At 41.4% G+C, this 19,366-nt stretch overlaps 1 protein-coding gene across 1 annotated transcript in view; it reads right to left on the bottom strand.

Annotated features, from left to right (window-relative positions):
* The window catches only part of FNBP1 (formin binding protein 1), a 63,323-nt gene that overhangs the window by 2,198 nt on the left and 41,759 nt on the right, over positions 1 to 19,366 (bottom strand). The window contains exons 10-16 of the mRNA XM_010024414.1: positions 18,269 to 18,451; positions 9,442 to 9,456; positions 5,541 to 5,650; positions 2,733 to 2,865; positions 1,488 to 1,606; positions 827 to 963; positions 290 to 448 (exon numbers count right to left, since the gene is read on the bottom strand). Coding sequence (XP_010022716.1) covers positions 290 to 448; positions 827 to 963; positions 1,488 to 1,606; positions 2,733 to 2,865; positions 5,541 to 5,650; positions 9,442 to 9,456; positions 18,269 to 18,451 — 856 coding nt within the window. The remainder of the gene's footprint in view (positions 1 to 289; positions 449 to 826; positions 964 to 1,487; positions 1,607 to 2,732; positions 2,866 to 5,540; positions 5,651 to 9,441; positions 9,457 to 18,268; positions 18,452 to 19,366) is intronic.

Raw genomic sequence — 19,366 nt, 5'->3', positions numbered from 1 at the left:
CTTTGTGTTTCCTGCACTAAGTTGGCCGTGCAGTGGCAGTTGAACAAGCACTGTCTAGTAAGGTTCCCTCTAGTTGACAGACTACCACTCTACCCTTCTCTGAGCAACGAAAAGCACGTTTTGCAGTACAGCAAGCCATATTAGTCCATGTACAAAATAATGCACTTTGTGGCATTGTACAGACTTTTAAAAGGCTCTATCTGCAACACAGAGCAGTTTCAGGGTTGGGTATCTCTGTGAAAGCAAATAAAGTAGTAATAATAATAGTATTAAATATAAGTCATAGCACCTTTGGCATTTTTGTCCAAATAGACTTCAACATATGACGTAGGGACATAGCCCTCCTCATCTTCATTCCTTCGGATTCGTGTCCATCCATCACCTTTGTCTTCTTCTATTACATAGAGCATTTCTCCTTCTGCTACAGAAATTGTTCCTTCATTCTGACCTGAAAAACAGTAACGTGGAGTTTAGGGTCTCCTGCACAATGGGAACCACAGATGTGGTGGGTGCTCAAGGCATATGCAACCTCTTTTGCACCACAAGCAGTAAGAACAAGAGCACATCATTCTGGTGCGTACACGAAGAATGAGATAAATGTGGTCCTGACATCAGAGATTTGGTTCTTTTTCTTGCGGAGTTGCTGTGTAACTTGCTGTAATTGCTGTTTTTTTGCCTCTCTACAAAACAGACCATGCCAGAGCCTCACTTGCCATTTCTTTGTCTATTTAAGCACTGCAGGAGTTAAATGAATGTTTTCAACTTGTCCTTGGCATATGAATTAAACAAAACAGTAAGTGAAGTGAGAGTAAAGTTTGAGTGATACCTTCAAATGTATAGAGCGCTTTACATGTTCCTATGGTGGGTAGTGGTTCTTCATCATCAAATTCATCGTCAAAATCCGTTGCAGGTACTTTCATCTCAGTCTCCTGACTTTGCTCTTCTGTGTAACTGCCATCTGGGCTGCTCAAGAGAGGAAAATACACAGCCACTATAGCAACCAATCTCAGGAGCAAAGAGAATGACTCAGTTACTGGACACCTAAGGCAAGGTGAGCAATTGCAGCTGGAGCAGCTTGACTATTCTAGAGCACGCTCAGAACTGGCTGTAGCAGCTCTCACAAAGTGATGGGAGACACCAGCCACTTTCCTCATCAAAAGCTGTAAAATAATGCACCTCACTCGCCCTCACAGCAGAGAGTGGAGGGGCTATTGCACATTTCATCATATTCAGAAAGTAGTTCTTAAAGCTGGGATGTTGCACATGCTAAAATCAGTACGCAGAACACTTCATAGAGTGCCTGCATTGAGTCTGGTTATAGAACAATTACAGCATCATCGAACAGTTTGGGTTAGAAAGGACCTTAAAGATCATCACGTTCCATCTTCTAAGTTTCAGAACGCTGCAGAGCTACAGTTTTCCTGATTAACAAGCCCAGGGAAGTGGGGGCAGTTGTGAGCCTGAAGAGCTCTGTACAGATACTGTACCTCTCCCGGTCCTGTGCACAGCTGTTCACTGCTGAGGTGTTCTGGGCTTCATAGAGCCCGCTCTGGCGCCGGGCCTCCGTGCGCATGGACAGCCTGCCCTCCACCTCCGCCAGCCAGCCCTGCAAGGGGAGAGTGGTCCCATGTACCCATCATTGCTTCAACTTGCAAAGGGATACATGTTGCTTTTACTTTGCTGTGTCATGTTTGACATTCAGACTATAGAACCAAAACCAGTCTGTAAACATGTTTAAGTTTTCCTTTGGGTTGCAGCTGTTAGGGGAATAGATTCTGTACATTAAATATACACTGAACTCATTGGTCTTGCCAAACTTGCTGAAAACTTAATTCTTTTTTGACACTGGGTGCTGAAAACACCCAAGAGAAGCAGTTAACAACAGCTGTTGGGAGTCACAATCTGCTGCTGTAGTCACAGTCAAGATGTGAGATAGCTTATAGCAGTCTCAGTAACACCAGAAACACAGCCATCTCGAGCTTATAGCAGTCTCAGTAACACCAGAAACAGCCATCTCACTGACTGCTGAATGCAAGAGGGCTGAAGCTGGGGAGACTGAAAGAGCCAGTGATTTTCAAAAGGGTAAGAAAGCAATGGATAGTAAAGGCAACAACCACAAGGAACATCTAATATTCATGGGCTGTATCTATTTATGTACATAGTGTAACTTAGAGAAGTCTTTTCTCAGGCCTATAATCCTTCTTGTGTAATTGTAAGTTCCTTCTTGTGTAATTATAAGTTCCAAATACTCCTTATGCTCTTGAGATTTTGTACCTCTAAGAAGCTTCCTGTTAATGGCAGACTATTCCTTAAAACATATTTCACCTGATTACTTCTGTCTTGCTCTTAGACTATAAATGGTGCCTTTCACTTATGGTCCTCTGATTTTCCAGACATTTGTAACACGATGCTTCCAATTATTTCATTAATTAAGCATCTGAACCCCTCTGGGCAGTCCAGAGAGCACTACATTTACTCTTACCCTCCAATTAACACAATTTGGTTTCCCTGGCTAATTAAACAGCAGGACTGTTGGCCGACAGTCGCAAGAGATGGTGTATATCCATGTTACACAAACAGGCTCAAAGATCTCAATTAATCCAAGTGCTTAAGTAGCACTTACCCAAGCATAGGAAGAAAACTCAATCAACACATCTGGAAAAGCAATGAAGCATCTGCTTAGAACTCAGCATCAGCTGAGCTGCTTTTCACTGAAATGTCTCTTCCCATACCTCAAACTTCTGAACTTCTAATCGTAACTTCTCAATGTTCTGTCCAAGTTCTGCTAGTCTGTGGTCCACACTCGCTGCATCTCCCATCTGTGGGTTCTTGATATACACATCTTTCATTTTTGTTAAGGCATCTCTGAGAGACAGAACAAAGATAAAACATGGAAGTGTTAGTGCAGCTGGGGACAAACAGAAGGATAATAAACTGCCTCTTCTTTACTCTGTGGTTCAAGCCTAATCTGTTCCAAAAATAACTGAGAACATCCAGACAGGGTCTTCTGCCCTGTATTGAACCAGCCATGAAAGAAGTAACAGTAAAATCACTTGCCAGAGAGAATTCAGTCAGAGATGGCAAAAAGCAAGTGACACCTTTACCTACAGAGTAACGTGACAGCAAAATTGTACACAAGCCAAACTCTTCAAGCTCCTGTGTTAAAAGGAGCTCTTTGCTCTACAGGCAGCTGAGGACCGTGGGGCTACGCAGGAGATGTATTGTGTGCTTGTACCAACACCGCACATCTAGACCGAATGATTCAAGTTCTATGTGCCCTACGTAAAGAATCCTACCAGAAAAATGACAGAATTCTTAGACAGTGGCCTTTTGCAAGGCAAAAGGAGGGCTCTGGTATTGATTTTAGGCTGACATGTTCTTTTATTCTGCACTATAATATCTATTTGCTAACCCTGAGGAAGAAAATAATATAAAATAAAAAACCCCTCACATAACCATTGCAACCAGTGACAGCTTCAACTTTCCAGATGAATTATCACCCCAGTTTTTGGGGCACAGACAAACAGTTGCATCATTATTCTTCATCATGGGCTGAAATCCAGTTGAGAAACTGGGACAAAGAGCTGGACGTGGATATATTAATAATAAGAATGGAGTGCTGACCAGAAATTCTCACCCTGCCTGGTGCAGTTTGTCTTTCGCAACCCAAATCATTTGCAAGATATTTATTTCACACTGCTTAAAATGAAGCTAAATCCAGATGGTTTGTATTTGTCACTGCACTGTGACAGATGGACCTTAGGCCACATAAAGTAACCCTGCATCCTGTTAAGTTATACAGCATTTATACTAGACTCTTTCTGGGGGCTGTATCTCGCATCAACCCACACGCCAAATGCAAAGAGATGGCAATTTTCAGGCTTGCTATGATGGATGTGGTACCATAAGGCCAGGACTGATGTAGTAGATGCCTTCATGAGCTCCTTTAGGAAGCCTGCAGCGCTCTTGCTGACAGCAGTGTGCTGCCTTTGGCCTCAGTCAAGCTGAGGCTGAGCTTACAGGGAAAAAAAGTTATCTGCATGATGATGAACATTTTGGAGCTTAGAGAAGGGTGGACTTACAATTACTGGCCCAGTTATTCAGCTTTTCTCTAGGCATTAGACAGGGGGAGAAAGGTTAATGGAAGTCCCACGACTCAAGTTAATGCTCTCTGTATTTTAGAGTTTCCCACCAAACTCCTGACAATTGCAATCCTGTGCCTGCCTTTGCTTTGTGTGTATAGAAAATCGGGAAAAGTGTGGGTGGCAAGGAAGTGGGACTGCTCTGTGGTTGGAGTCCTAAGGGACAATACTGCAAGCATATGAGTCATGATTATTACTATTTTAACTCTTATTTAACTGCTGGTGCTGCTTCCTCAATCATATACTATCTTTATTTTAAATAACTTCCTTCTGCTCTGATTTCATGTCCAGTTTTAACGTTGGGTTACCTCAGAATCAACACAAAGCAGAAAGGAAAATCTGTACAGAGACAAACATAAGATACCACAGAGAGAAAAAGAGAAAGGAATAAGAAAACATATTACCACATGCAGTTTTCCCTGCTTTTTTATGATAAAAAGCATAAAGAAGAAAGTCTGGCTTATTATACGAAAGAAACAGGATCTTCAAAGCAAGCTAGTGGAAAATGTAAGTACATCTGTATAAATGCAGATGAGTACTTAGGGATAGACTAATACCAGAGAGGCTAAGTCCTGAATCATTCAAGGAAGAAAAGTTCTGTCTCTTTGCAAACATAACACGCTGAATCTTTAATGCAACTGCAGATTGTGAACAAACACAAAGCAACAAATACAGCCTGCCAGAATCAAGACAAAAACGTGTAACTAAAATAGCCTTATTCTCAACCAGAATGATAAATGCAGCCTTGTAGAAAAAGCATCCACAAAAGCACAGGAGTCATTATCTTCCTGCGTCCAGGAAATCTAAGCTACAGACTGGAGAGTCTCAAGATACACACGAATCAATCAGCTCTTTTGACAACGTGAAGATGCTCATAATAGCCCCCCTCACTGGGATCTCCTTGTGCCCATCATACAGTAATAGCTCACATTAAGAAACAAACAAAGTGTATCCAAACGTGATCTTTGTCTGGCTCAGGATTAAACTGCTGCTCTCCTGCGAAAGCCCAAGGAAGCAGCTCCAGAAAGAAGGAAAAACTGTCTCCAGTTGCTACACTTGTATCACTCCCATCCTTATACCAGGATCTTCTCACGATTCCAAGGGCAGGGTGTGCATTACACTGAGGTGGGAGAATGGAATAAGCAGAAAGCCAGTTTTTGCCCCAGCTCTGACCTACATCAGCCAGAATTAAATAACCAATTCCAGCGTCTGAGCTGTGGAGAGCCTTGTGGCTCTCAGGTGTTTTTAGCCATATGTGAACTCTGGAGGCTCTCTTCTTGGAACAGCACATGAAACAAACATAGAACCTTGGTTTTATTATGCACCATCTTGTATTTTAGTTGTTTCTGTTCTATGAGACTACTTATAACGTTTTTCATCGAAGAGGTTTGGACATACCTTTGATCCATCTCCTTCTGTATGTCTTTGTTTAGGTCATCGACTTTTTGCTGAAGCTTCTTTCTTCTTTGCTCAGGTGGGAGATTGCTGAAGTCTTCCGGCCCTGCTCCCTGCACAAAGTGGAATGGGGTGGAGGAAATACCAGGAAAAAAGAAAAATCAAAGCCTGAAAAGAATCCTTCAGGACTGCATTTTGAAAACAGCTCACAATGATTTGTTATCATTGTGCAAAATCACAATGGTCTGAAGCATTGTTATCATTTGTACTGAGAGTCATCAGTCCCTGCATAGTATCTGGATGCCTTAGAATTAATCCCAGGACCATATCCCACTTCCATACCAAATGGCTACAGGGAGATCACCAACAAGGAATGCCAGAATTCACCAGCAAAGCTGAGAAACTATTTTTATCCATAGTTATTGTCAGGTTTTATTTAAGAGTTCCATTCTCACAGAAAGCTGATCTTTTCTGCCTTCCTCTTCTCTGCCACAGACAGCACACCCATAAGGGCAGTTGTCAGCTTTTACTGCTGTGTCAGTCACCTCTCTCATGTACACACTAATTTCTGGCTTGCTCTACGTAGTCTGAGTGTTGGTTCAAAGCAGTTAATTTCTGCCAGGACTCTCCTGAACACACGAAGATAACAGAAGCACTTCCTCTGGGATTTTACAATTTAAAAACATGCTGCTTACTTTCCAGCATCCACCTTCCATGTCAAAGTCTCTCAATTTCTCCTCTCTGACTTGTACTAGTATAGAAAATCAGGAGTTACATCAAAGCCATAGAATCAATCCATTTAAAATCATAAGTGAAGAAAAAATATCTGAAGACCACAGTGGTTACCTTGGTGTGGTTCTGCTTGAAAACCCTTTTTCTGCCTTCAAAATGCTATGCCTCTTCCTGATTGCTTCAATTTGATACAGCAGAGAGATGACACGCAAAATACATCCATACTATTTTCTTCAAAGTACCTCCTAGTTTTGTCTTGCAAGAAGGCAAGGGGGACAAGTTTGGGTGGGCTATACTGAACACACATCAATACTAACTAGTTGCACCATAAGGGAATGTGGTACTTGCACATAAACTTGTACAGGTTTTTCTTGTTTTGGTTTCTACTCGTTCCATATCCCATTTCTAAGGGGGAATACTGGCCTGTGGCAGAAAGAACGGTAAAGCCAGAAAGCTGAGTAACCAAATCCAGTGTCCAGTTGCGACATTACTCTTAGTAAAATGCCAGATCTCTCTCCCGGGGGAGCATGATGTAGTGGACATACTGCCACTAAAGCTGCCCATTAGATCCTTTCAACTCTGCACTGAATGTGCCCCCAGACACTGTTCTCTTTCTTCTGCAATTGCAGAACAAGCTGTTTAGAAAGAAAATGTGTGGGTGCCAGAGGGATGGAGGACAACTACAGACAGGTCATCTCCTCCTCTGGTCTAGCCATCTATAAATAACAGAACAGGCCTAATGAAATTGTTGCTTATTGATTTTCAGTTAAAGGTGGCCTTTTAGTTAAAATTAAGTCTTGATCATCTGTGTAATAATACACTTAAAATTCCATTTATAAGACAATAAGAAAGCAAATTTAAGACAAATGAAGGAAACAAGTGTGGAAGTTACACTGATGCTGAAACTTTAGCCACATGAAGTCCTAGCAGTGCTTACATTACTTGTGGATGGTACCAGAGAGATCTGTTTTCATTCATTCTTTAATGATAATATTTTGCACATCACATTAGGCATGAGTGATTCAACATCTTTTACAGATAACCTACACACTGAAGCCATGCATATCTTTTTAAGGCAAAGCATCTGAAGGTAGCTTTGAAAATGAAAAAGCAGTTAGAAGAAAGACCATAACAGTCTCAATTCTAAGCAGAAGAGACATACACTTGAAAAAATCCCCAGTTATACATTAGGAGAATGAAAGAGATGTAACTCAGACACATTTGGAAAAGCATCTTCTTTTTGATTCTTCAACTTCATTCAAAAGCCCTACACTGGATTAAATTCACTCACAATGCTTCAGACCAAAGCATTAGTGTTGCATAGAAATGCATGCCCCAGACTAGGAGGTGAACTCAACAGAAGCTACAGTTCCTCCTCCAAAAGGAAGAGTCAAGGAGCAATTATTGCACATGCTGGGAACATTCCATGCAGAACTACACCTGGGCTGCCTCTCAAGTAGTGGACATTGCCTACGTTTCTAGAAATGCTTTAACAGTGAGGTGGAGGGAAACCTGTGCTATTTTTGATGTGCTATCCTAGGACCAGCAGAGCCAGTCTCACTAGATTTCCTTGCATAACCCTGGGATTTAGGATGCAATTGTTTCAAGATGAAGGACTGTGAAAAAAGAGGCCGTGTTAGGACCAGTTTCTGGGCTGAAGCTACACATGGGGAGAACACAAGGTTTATCATCCCCAGGTTTGGCTCTTTTACAGCTAGGATCCAAAAGGAGATCACAAGCAAGCTGATTTCCTCTGCCAGAGGTGCACACAGGTCTCATCCCTCTCTGCACATCTCATTCATGCAACTTTTTGGGGAAGGCCATCTATTTGAGGATTAATTATTCCTCCATTCAAAGGCTTTAGCTCAGATACCCAACACACAGCACTGTGACCAGGAAAACAACAAATGGAAAGCCCTGGTATAGTACTACCAGAACAGTGGCTTAGCAACAGCCAAAAGACCAAGGTTTGGCAGTGAGCTGGACACTTCCATCATTCCTCAGACCTACCACAGGTCTTCAGTGAGAAGCAATATTGCTACTTGAGCCCAAGCAAGTCACTGTGTTGAAAGAGCAGCAGCAAGACCTGAACCTCCAGAGCTACATACATGAGGGAACTTTCCTGGCCTACATGTCTCCTCAGAATAAGCTGCTATGAACAGAGCAGGTCCACAATGATGTATTCAACAACATATGTGGAGGGGGAAGTGAGTAATTAAAGGCACTAACTGGTGAGGAATAAGGAAACTTTCAAGCTAACACAGTTAAGGCACTACTGCAGATCTGAAGCTCTCCAAAACTGCACCTGGTGGCTCCTGCATGCTTGGTCAGCAAACCAGCCACATTCTCCTTGCTACTGCACTACCAAAGGGCAAAGGAATGTAGGCAAGCTGTCAGGAACATATCAAAGTGTGGAGTATCTCAAGCCATACAGTACCCTGGGTATGAAATTCAGCACGTAATTTGCTTTCCCAAGTATGCCCACCCCTTCCCTTTCCACTCAGTAACATATTATCTTACCGTAGTTCAAGAAACCTTCCCAGCTGTATCCAAGATAGAATTTAGGATTCATACATATGTATAGCTCTCCATTTGTGAATTCAAATCAGACTGAGTTAACCTTGTTGGTTAAGGTTTACAGAACTTCAATTAATATAATTATTAGTTATTCTGAAGGACTACATAGGGCTGTAAAATGTAGGTGATAGTAATGCAGATTTCCAGTAATACCTGGACATGGAAAGCAAACTTTGCAGCTCTGTTACATAAAGACATGCATTTCTCTCTGGAAAAGCTCCAGCAAGCAGAGACCTTTGTGTGTTATTTTCCTTTAAATGCTTTAATGTGTACGTATTCAGTGGCAGAATTACTCAAATGTGTTTTCTACATTTTCATAGCCCTAGATTATAAAAGTGAAAACTAAACTATATATTAGAGTTAATTTTTTAGCAGCTTATTAGAAAGACTGAATTCTGATCACCTCTATTAGACTCCAGACCTGTGTATTCAAATTTATCTGATAAATATCAAACAAAAAAAAAAGCAAACAAAGAAGAAACAAATTTAACAGTTAATTTCAGTGTCATGTCATATTGTGGCACAGTGCACATTAGAACATACACAGAAAATGGTGATTAAAACACAGGACAGGCATGCTGTAAATGTTGCTTACCAGCTTGAGAGAAAGCTTCATGTAAAAATTGGAGAGATAACAGGGTGGGGGGGGGAGAAAGAGAAAAAACAACAATGCATCAGTAGAAGAGGAACTTTTTCAGACTGATGTTACAATAAAATGACACATAATCCCCTTGCTGTTGGAAGGCAAAATGGGTAACACTAACAGATCTGTGCAAAAGTTCACAAGTGTTCTCAGTCAGCTGCCGTTTCCTCACCGGAAAGAGAAATGGAAAAGCATCGTACCTCTACACATGTGCTTTAGCAGGTGAAAATCTGGCCTGGATTGATTGCCTCAGCTACAACAACAGGGATTTATCTCATTACAGAAACATCTCTGCAGCGGAAAAGATCAGAACCTGCAAATCTATGCAAGTCACTTTAGATCAGAAACTTTCTGAAATGCAGTCACCAAGCATCGACCACTTTATGCAAGGGCTTAAGAGAAGAGGAATAACATCTAGAAAAACTCAGTTAAGAGGTAAGAACATCACTCAGCCTCCAGCAGCAAAAGCACAGTGGGATCTCCAGTGATTTCCTAGCTCTCAGGTCTATCTGCAAAGGACAACATCCCTGAAACATCCCTGTTGATCCCAGTGCTGTCCAGGCTGTTGCATTTTTGAACAATTAAAAGCAAATACTCAGATGTACTTTGGCCATAGTCAGACCAAGTCATGTCCAAGAAGAATGGAAAAAACCCAAACCTCTTCACATCAAATTGATTCTATGACAGCACAGTAAAACATTATTCAGGCTCCTTAGATGATACACATGATCCAGTTCTTCAAGAGGTACCACATTTCATAGTGCAGAGCCAAAACACTATCTTCTGGTTGCTCTGGGAAAGTAAGAAGTGGAAGCTCATAGAGCCTCTGCAGCAGCACGACTGCCTCTGCCCTACATCACTTGCACGTACAGCCCTCAGCAGTGCTGGAGGCCTCACAAAAGTGCTGGGTGAACACATGCAGCTGACCACCAAGGTTAACCAAAGCCTCTTCCAGTGTTGCAAGATGTTTTGACAGCTGCAATTCAAAAGGTTTTCTGAGAGATACAGACACCAACAGTGTGCTCTTCTGTTCAGTGCCACAGAGCACAAGGTAGCTGCTGTTCAAGACAGCAAGTCTGATTTTAAAGGGAGAATCAAGACTGTAGCCAGGCTCCTCCTCCAGCAATCTGCACTGTGCCTCTCCTACAGCTATTTGGGGATAGTTGATAAATGCTCCAACAACGAAAGGAACTTTTAAGTGCATAAACACACGTGCTTGATGTTAAAGACAGTAGAAATGTAGAAGCTGGAAACTGCCTCTCACTCCAGGCAACGATCTGTGCTTCAGGCTCCAGAACCTCTTCCCATTCAAAAGCTCTCTGGTATTTTGCTACCAACAGCTCCTGGGCAGGGTGCTCTCAGATGCTCCATTTTGAGCAAGAGCACAGCTCATTAGGATCGGATTTAAAGTCAGTAAAGGTGGCTCCACACCTGCGGTGGTTTTGACAGCATGATTTGAGAAATACACATCTTAAAAAAAGTAACAATTCCCATCAGTTACTGGAATTTGTGCAGCAACAGACACCAACCAGTCAGGGAAAATAGATGGCCTTGAAATAGTGAAATACCCCATTTGAGCTGGTGTGCTCAGTGGCAATGCAGTGGTTAAACTTCCCTCTGAAGTTCAGTCCATTAGGAAGTAAACACATGATAATATAATCACAGTGCACTGAAGAAATTCACTCTCACAGCTAAGAGGCCATTATAAAAACCAAACAAACCCAATCCATTTGAGAGGATAATCATACAGAAAGGAGAAAGAATGGGCTAAAATAGGCAGCTGAAGAAATTCAGCATCGGCAGCTTTTTGGTTTGCCTAATTGCTTTAGCACTCCTGTGAACTTTAGCATAGACATGATCAGCACAAATTGAGATCCTTGTACATATAGACAGACAAGACTCATGGTGCAGAATAAATATTTACCTATGAAGCACTCTATAAAAGGCACAAATGTATGCTACATGCGCTAGTTGCTAAACACTACTCACTCTAAAGGCACTACATTACTGCAAAGAATCATCTGCATCAAGACTATTCTTTTGCTGTAAATTCAGCAAATTTGAAAGAGATTATAGACACTCTATGCCGAATTCTTATGCTGTTAAGTATGACAAAAATAGAGAACTTATTAATAGCATTTCCAAATAGTACATCAGGGATTGTTATAACCAGTACAAATAACAAAGCAGATCGTAGACTGGAAACAATGAAATGCTGAAATAAGTCATATTCACAGTTTTCCATTTCTGAAATGTATTTATAATTTTACATGACAGTGATTCAGTTTCTAGAAACAAATAAAAGCAGACTGAAAATAAATCTGCGTTAAACACTAAAGAACTACTTTGGCCCATTCTGTTGGGTTTTCACAGCTAGAAACTTGCTCACAGCTCCTGAGAGAACAGGGGCATTTGTTCCCCAAATGATCAAGTAAGTCACATTTCTTCAGAATTAACAAATCCATTTCAAGTTGTCAATTTAAAACAAGTCTAGCTTAGTCTTGAAGGGAAAAAATGAGCCTAAGAGCCACAAGCTTCAATAACACATGAGAGAGCATGAAAGCCAGCAAGTCCATGTGTTATTGGACAGTCACGGACACTAACCTCACTTACAGAAAATGGGCTGAAATCAATCACTGGACTTCCACACAACCAACAGGTAATTTTCTTTCTTAGCAGTCCTGTAACAATCTCCCCATGTTCTGCTTTATCCAAATATCAGATTTAGAGGTCACATATCTTGATTCCATAAACTCTCATCATTAGAGAGTTCAGGGAAGGTTCCAAAAGCTCCACGACCAAGGCAGTGTCACTGCACTGCTGTCCATCAGGCGTTGGCTCATGGTGCTCCACTGCATTCATGAAATAACACAGAATAAATGCCTGGAACCTGTTTGTAGTACTTACTCTGAATTGCACAGGTCCAGCTACTTTAATTTTGCCAATTTCAGCATTTCTAGGAATAGCAGACATATCTTTCCTGCACGTAACACAGTAAGCTGCCACTTGCCTCCTGCCAAATTCTCCTTTTATCTTTTACCAAGCGCATTTCCACAGCACACTCTAAGGGCATTGTAAGTGGGGTTAGCGACTGTGTAGCAACTGTATGGGCTGATCACACCATCCGTGGACTTACAACATATTCCCTAGCCTCAATGGCACACGTGGGTGTCCCTAAAGTCCTCTTCATGAGCTCTTTGTGAATATACAAAGACTGTGTCTGCTGGTGAGTCAGCAAGAGAAAACACATCCGTTACACTGGAGACGAGCACGGCACCTCTGTGTTTACTGCTTCTACAGCAAAAGACAGCTTTGGCCTTTAACAAGCCTTTAAGTGCAACGTGGAAGCTTCTTAGATATTTAGAGTTTAAGCATTCTCACAAAAATCAAAAGATACAGTGATTTTAGACTCTAGTTTAAACACACAAGTCAGAAAACATCTCTCTTTAACGACACCACCCACCAAAAAATCTTGGTCTTGGCACAGATACATAGACTTAGGTTAGACTACGAGTATTCCCAGGGGAAGGGAAGAGAGCAGGTATGAGGGAGGTGGTTTGCTCGCTGTTTCTGCATGCTCACAGACCAAAGTCCTGATCACTCAGGCAGACCAACAGCTGAGTGCGGAGGGAGAAGACTGCACAGCGCGGCACAGACGGGATGGTAAGAGAAAACATAACCGGTGCAATGGAAATAAAATCGTGTTTTAATGAAGTCAACAACTTCCACTTAAAAGGAAACCACAAAAATCCCTCCATGTGCCTTATGGAACCATCTGGAGCCTGGAACTTGGATAATGACAGCAATATCTGCATCCCAGCTCCCAGACCCATCCACTCTGCTTAATCACAACCCGAAGTCTCCGAAGTAAGGGAGAAAAGGACACATCATGTCACACAGAATAATTCAAGGGTGTAAGTTCTACCCCTGGATTTTGTTAGTTCAGAAGTACTGCTCTTTAAAAAAAGGTGCTGATGTTACTGCCACTACAGCAATAAAACAAAAGAACACAAAATTAATATCAACTAGCAGAATACAGAGGGGGTTTTTGGTCCTGAAAAAGGAATTAGAAAAAGCAGAGCAAGCATAAATGAAATTATAACTTACGTAGTTGGTTCCTCATTTCTCGTACTTTTCTGACTTAAACTTCCCTAAAGAGGGAAGTGTTCACTATTTTATTCTGCCTTTTTAAAGAGCTATTAGAAACAGCACTCATAGAACCTGTGTAAAAGAGACTTCTTTTTGTTCCCCTTCTATTTCTGATCCATGGTAAGTGCTGTAACAGTTTCATGGTATTCTCTATAATGGACATTTCTGCTGTTGGGGTTAGAAGAAAGAAGCTTCGAGGAGAATACAAAAAATGTGATTAGAAAACCAGAGACAGTGACAAGAGTCAGCACCTAAATATTTTATTTATTATTTATTTTTAACAGACTAGGATTTCTTACTGGCAGTGAGCACTGATACTGGTATTGGTGCCTCTACACTAACCTTGCATCTGCTGTAAATTGTTCAGGCATCTGCTTCCTTCCATGAAAAACAAGATTCATTGGATTTTTGGTTTGGAAGCAAAATTAAAACCAGAGCAGGCACAGGACAGATCATTACTAATTATATAATTCATTTCAACAGTCACCAGTGATTTTTCCACTTCAGCTTCATAATTTCTCTTTCCAAATGCAACGCTAGATGCTAACCTGAAATTTTATAAGGAAATTACTAAAACATACTGTCTCTTCAGACACGTTCAGATCTCAGAGATGTCATGGGAATCCATTCACTCGTTATATTTCAAGGATCAATTACAACGTGCAGTTCTGCTGCTGGTATTTAACCAGGCAAGCTCTTAGTATCTACTGCACTTGTTCACATTAAGTAGCTCATTTTCTTTCACTTATTCCTTAAGCCAGTGCAAAAAAGGGAGTATGATCCAGTTTCCTCTGATATAAATGAACCCTTACTGGGGCTTTTGTAGCAGTAAAGAACCCAGTTATCAACAAAGCCAGGAATGACCTGCAGGACAATTTGGTTGAATACTCTAAAATACTATTTTCAATGCCTTGTGGCTACCTTTCCTGCAAGGTGTCTGGCTGGAGAGGGATTCTGCCTCTGAACAAAACCAGCAGTGCAGAGCAAATGAAATTATTCAGTGTCCAAAGCTCTGTTACACTGTGCTGTCCTGCTGGCTCCCTGCACGACCTTTCCAAGAGCTGCTTCCCTGATGTACTTCTGTACAGAGCAAATGTTCTTCTGTGTAGAGGACAGTTTCTCCTCTATGTCCTCCTAATTTCTTTGGTAACATCACAATCCAGTATTTGTAGCACCGCTGCTTGTGCTCCTAAGCAAAATCCAGATGCTTTTGGATTTGACAGGGGGATGGTAAAGAACTGAGAAAATGAAATCTCATAAAACTTAATATGGTAAAAGCAGAACTAACAGCATTGCCTAGCTGTGCTGAATATCAAGGAGGACCTATCAACCACATCAGCTGAAACAAATGCCAACCACTCACTTTTCATCTGAGAAATTAACAGGATTTGGAAGCGATTCCTGATTTATTTTTTTTAACTGGTTAGAATGACTTTATTTTTAACAGTCATATGGCACATTCATGATCTTTTAGTCTGACCATTTGCATGACACAAATCACCAAGGACCTATGAAATGGGAACTTGACACGTTTTCAAATCAGACAGAGCAAGCTGCCAGAGCTTTGCAGCCTCTCCTACTCTGCACTTCTACATGAACCAAGTGGCCTGAATTAGCCCTTTTGGAAAAAGACACCATCTGAACACTGTCCTCCAACTCCATAGGATGAGTCAGGCAGGAAAAGTATTTACATACAAACATCCTGGTAGCTAGCAGGGGAAGGAAATGAACTAGAAAGAGAACATAGTGAAAGGTTTAAATGAAGATTTAGCAATAGCTTTTCCTTGCACATTTTCAATGAACTTGTCAGCAGAAACTTGAGGGATTCCAGAGTAGACTGTAGGAAACTGTTCTCATTATTTCACCTTTCAAACCAATATGGTATGCAGAATTTAAGACTTCTCAGATAGTTAATAAGTAAAATAATGGCCTTTCTTCAGGAAATATTAAAAGCAAATAGTTATAATTGCTTTTATATGGCCAAATACTCACTAAATAAGAATTTGTACATTTGAAATACACACTTGAGAAGCGCCCATGGAACTGCAAACTAGTATTTTCAATTCAAGTTTGAAATATTCAGCACTCTTTTCAATATTCTGTACTGTGAATGGCACTATTGGGGCACTAGATCACAACACAAGCCCTCACCATCAGCACTGCCTTTCTCTCCAAAGAGTCTTGGTGCCCCCCAAGACAGCCACTACCTGGCACATCCTCCAGGTCTGCTGCTGCAGAAGCAGAACTGAAAGACTTGTCTCCCCCAATAAAAGCCACTGAGAGAAGATGCTCTGAGCTAAACTGCAACTGAGGGAAGGAGGTACATTTACAGAAGCTGCCTTTGGACAACTTAGAAACTTCCCGCTTCCCCAGTGAAATGGGATGGGTTTAGGTTCTGAAAGTCCCATCAAATGGCAATTCCCTGGGAAAGAACTGAAAACCACCCGGTATAAAACATCTTTTTCCCATGTACTGTCTGTAACCAGATGAGACAATGTTGTTTACAGCAGTGTTCCCAATTCTTTGTAACTAACCACTACAGTTCCCCACTGAAATCAGCTCTACTTTTATACAGCTCCAGCCCTAAATGTCAGTGCAGTCCCTGGAGCAGAATTTGGGCTTTTTAAAGCAGTCACTTCCTTGCTGTTAGTGTCTGCTCTGAAAAACCTTCTAAAACACTGAACACTTGTGTCTCCTTCCTGTAATTTTTATAGGAGGAAATAATTCTAAGGACCTTAACCCAGGAGTCAAAGCCCTACTACGCCAGCATTTTTTAAGCACAACTGTACCATGTGCAAGCTTCTGGGGAGATAAAAGTCATCTTTTTGTTTGAAAAATGGAGTATTCTATCTCAGGAACCTGTCATTTTACTTACTGCTTATGAAGATGACCAAGGAGAACATTTAACACAAACACTTCAACATGGGTTTACCAATGTAGCCACAGCTGCTGTCAGTGACAGGAACAGAGTAGCTGACCTAGGAAAATTGAGGCCACATTTCCGTCCTACGCTACCAGCGGGAAAGGAGACAGGGACATTGAACTTAAACCAGTGGTGATGTGTCACAAGATGTTGATCTAGACCCAGGTGAATCCCCAAGGTCAGCCACAGAGGCTTTCAGCTTCTTTGCGTCATATAATGCCTAAACCAGCATCTGGCAGGAGAAGACCCCAAACCCTGATCCCTCAGAACATCTCAGCTGTGTTTTGGAGCCTGCCTGGACTGATAAAGCTTTTGCACACAGAACATAACAAACTGTGTGCATCGTAGCACTGGGAAGTGAAAGATGGTTCAGAAACCAACAAAGTCTGTGGACTTTATGGGAAATGCCCAGAACAGATCTGTCTGGCCTACAGTTCTGCATGCTACTGTGTGCAGGGAAGGACCATGAACTTGCCATTTTTAACCTGGCTTTGCTACAGTTCATCATAAAGTTTAGCAAACTCTCAGTTAATGTCTTTCCTCCACTGTTTGCAAGAATGGCAGCTATTACAAGGTTTTCAACTTTGTACTTCAGCAAAGATATTTGATTGGCATTTAAAGTGTAAAGAATAAAAACTGTTGGGGGAAAAAGCCCAACATTTAAAATTAATTAGAAAGAAGTTAAAGAGCATGGCAGGAATTCAATTTTTCTGTGGACACTTTAAAAACTGTTTAACCCACACTGTCTGCTCAAGGAGGTCCAAAGGCAGACGTGACACTTGTGGAGAAGCAGGATTTCTTTGGCTCTCTACAGGAATCAAATCCAACCTTCCTTTCTTATTGAAACTTCATGCTACAGGATGTGGTTAAGGTCCTTGAGAAGCATCAACCCCAAAGACGTAGAGCTAACTGTAATGGAAGTAGCTGCAGGGAACATTAAATTTGGTCCCCCTCAATCTCCACCCACATGGCAGCCCTGGCTTAACACACACATGTACCATATAAGCAATTATTACCACCCAGAATCAGTTCATCTTTGACATCTCATCATAAGACTCAGACTGACTAAGCAAGCTAACACTGCAGCACTTGAAGCACGAGCTGACACTGAATGTCTGGATCAGAAGTTGCTCATAGAAGCATACTTGGTCATAAAATACAGGGGAGTCATCTTCCTACTACTGCAGCAGGAGGTGTCAGATCATTTCAGGGAAATACCCAGATTTGCACCAACTGCAGTTGGAATTATTTTCCTGATTTATTCTCCTCCTTCTGAATCCACCCTGCAGAGAGGAAAACTTCTCACATTAAGGCAGACAACATGCAGCATCAGAACAGAGTAAACCTCTGAATGCTGCTCTTCCAAATCTACTCTACCACAGATGTATGTGGCTACTAAATTAATGACTTTGATTTCTACATGAGTATCACAGTGTTTAGCTCTTCCTTCCACACTTTGGACAATCCCTCCAAATGGGTCATTTCCATCAGCAACTGTACTTTTTGTGGTTTCATTGTGGGGGTTTTGACTACAGATGGCTTTATAGGTTGGGATTCCTTGGATTTGTCTGCATGTTATGATAAAACACAATGGATTCATTCACAAAACAAAACAAGTTTTTACATAACAGAACGTGCAATAAAAGCGCAAGAAAGAAAGAAAGGAGAAAGAAAAAGAGAGAGAGAGGTATCCAGAGGAGAACTTACCCCGCGCTTTAGGCTCCTGAAGCAGTGGATTTTGGGTTTGGAGGTCATGAACTCGTTGAAGCGATGGGAGAGGGGTTCCTTTTGCTGCTTGGGAGACTGGGGGCCGTTGGGAACAGCAGAGGGTGAGGCAGAGGCAGGGGGAGGAGGAGGGGGCTGATGGGGGGATGTTAAAAGGGACATAAGCTACGTATAAGAGATGGAGAAGTGATAGAATAAAAACCAAAATAAAAGGATAAAACACAAAACGAAAATAAGCATCAAAACCAATATTTGAAATCCAGAGAAAAAAAACAATTAAATAATTAAATATTAAAGGCCATGGTTCAAAAGAGGGGGGAAAGCAGTATTTAAAGTTGTGTTAAATGAAGAATGTGATAAATGAAAGTTTTAGTAAGTGATGCAACAGAACAGTAACGCAGAAGTATTTTGACAGGAAGCTCATGCAGACTCTTCCATGCAGTGCTATCCCCATAAATTGCCCTGTTCTGCTCTGTGGACAGCTCGGAATAATGCATATGGATAGAGCTTTCAAATACCTGAATTTAAATGGATCAGATAAGGAAGGTACCTTAGTGCCCAGTAGCGTTTCTATTATCTGGAAAACAACAAACCACATTCCTTCCTGCTTCCAAATCATACCTCAGCAACGTGCATCACACTTCACTTTCACAAATGATTCTATGAATTTGCTCAGGAGTTAGTCCTGGGTTTTGGTTCTGGCTACACTGATGTAAGCACCAGAAAGCCGAGTTCTTTCTTATACCAGCACAAGAGGAATGACCCATTTGAACAGGTAGACTTTTTGACTGTAATTAGAAGTAGTTTGGTCAGGCTGAGAGCAAGGGTGAGATCCAAACAAAGCTACTCTGGGCTTCCATCAGTGTTACTGAAAACTGATTCAGTCCATTCACCCTGACACATTCTGGTAACCCCAGATAAATGCTGCCATGCATTATGGTGTAAAATATGACAGTGAAATGAAAAAGGTTTAATGGATACATCAGTTAATATGGTCTTTTAAAAGGTCAACTGCTCAGTTAGTTATGCTCCATTAGTTGTGCTTAAGAAGAATAAATCGTAGCAATTCCTTGTTCCCAG

Source organism: Nestor notabilis, unplaced genomic scaffold, assembly GCF_000696875.1.
Source record: "Nestor notabilis isolate BGI_N333 unplaced genomic scaffold, ASM69687v1 scaffold8441, whole genome shotgun sequence".
NCBI lineage: Eukaryota > Metazoa > Chordata > Aves > Psittaciformes > Psittacidae > Nestor > Nestor notabilis.
This window is presented reverse-complemented; position numbering and strand designations above follow the sequence as displayed.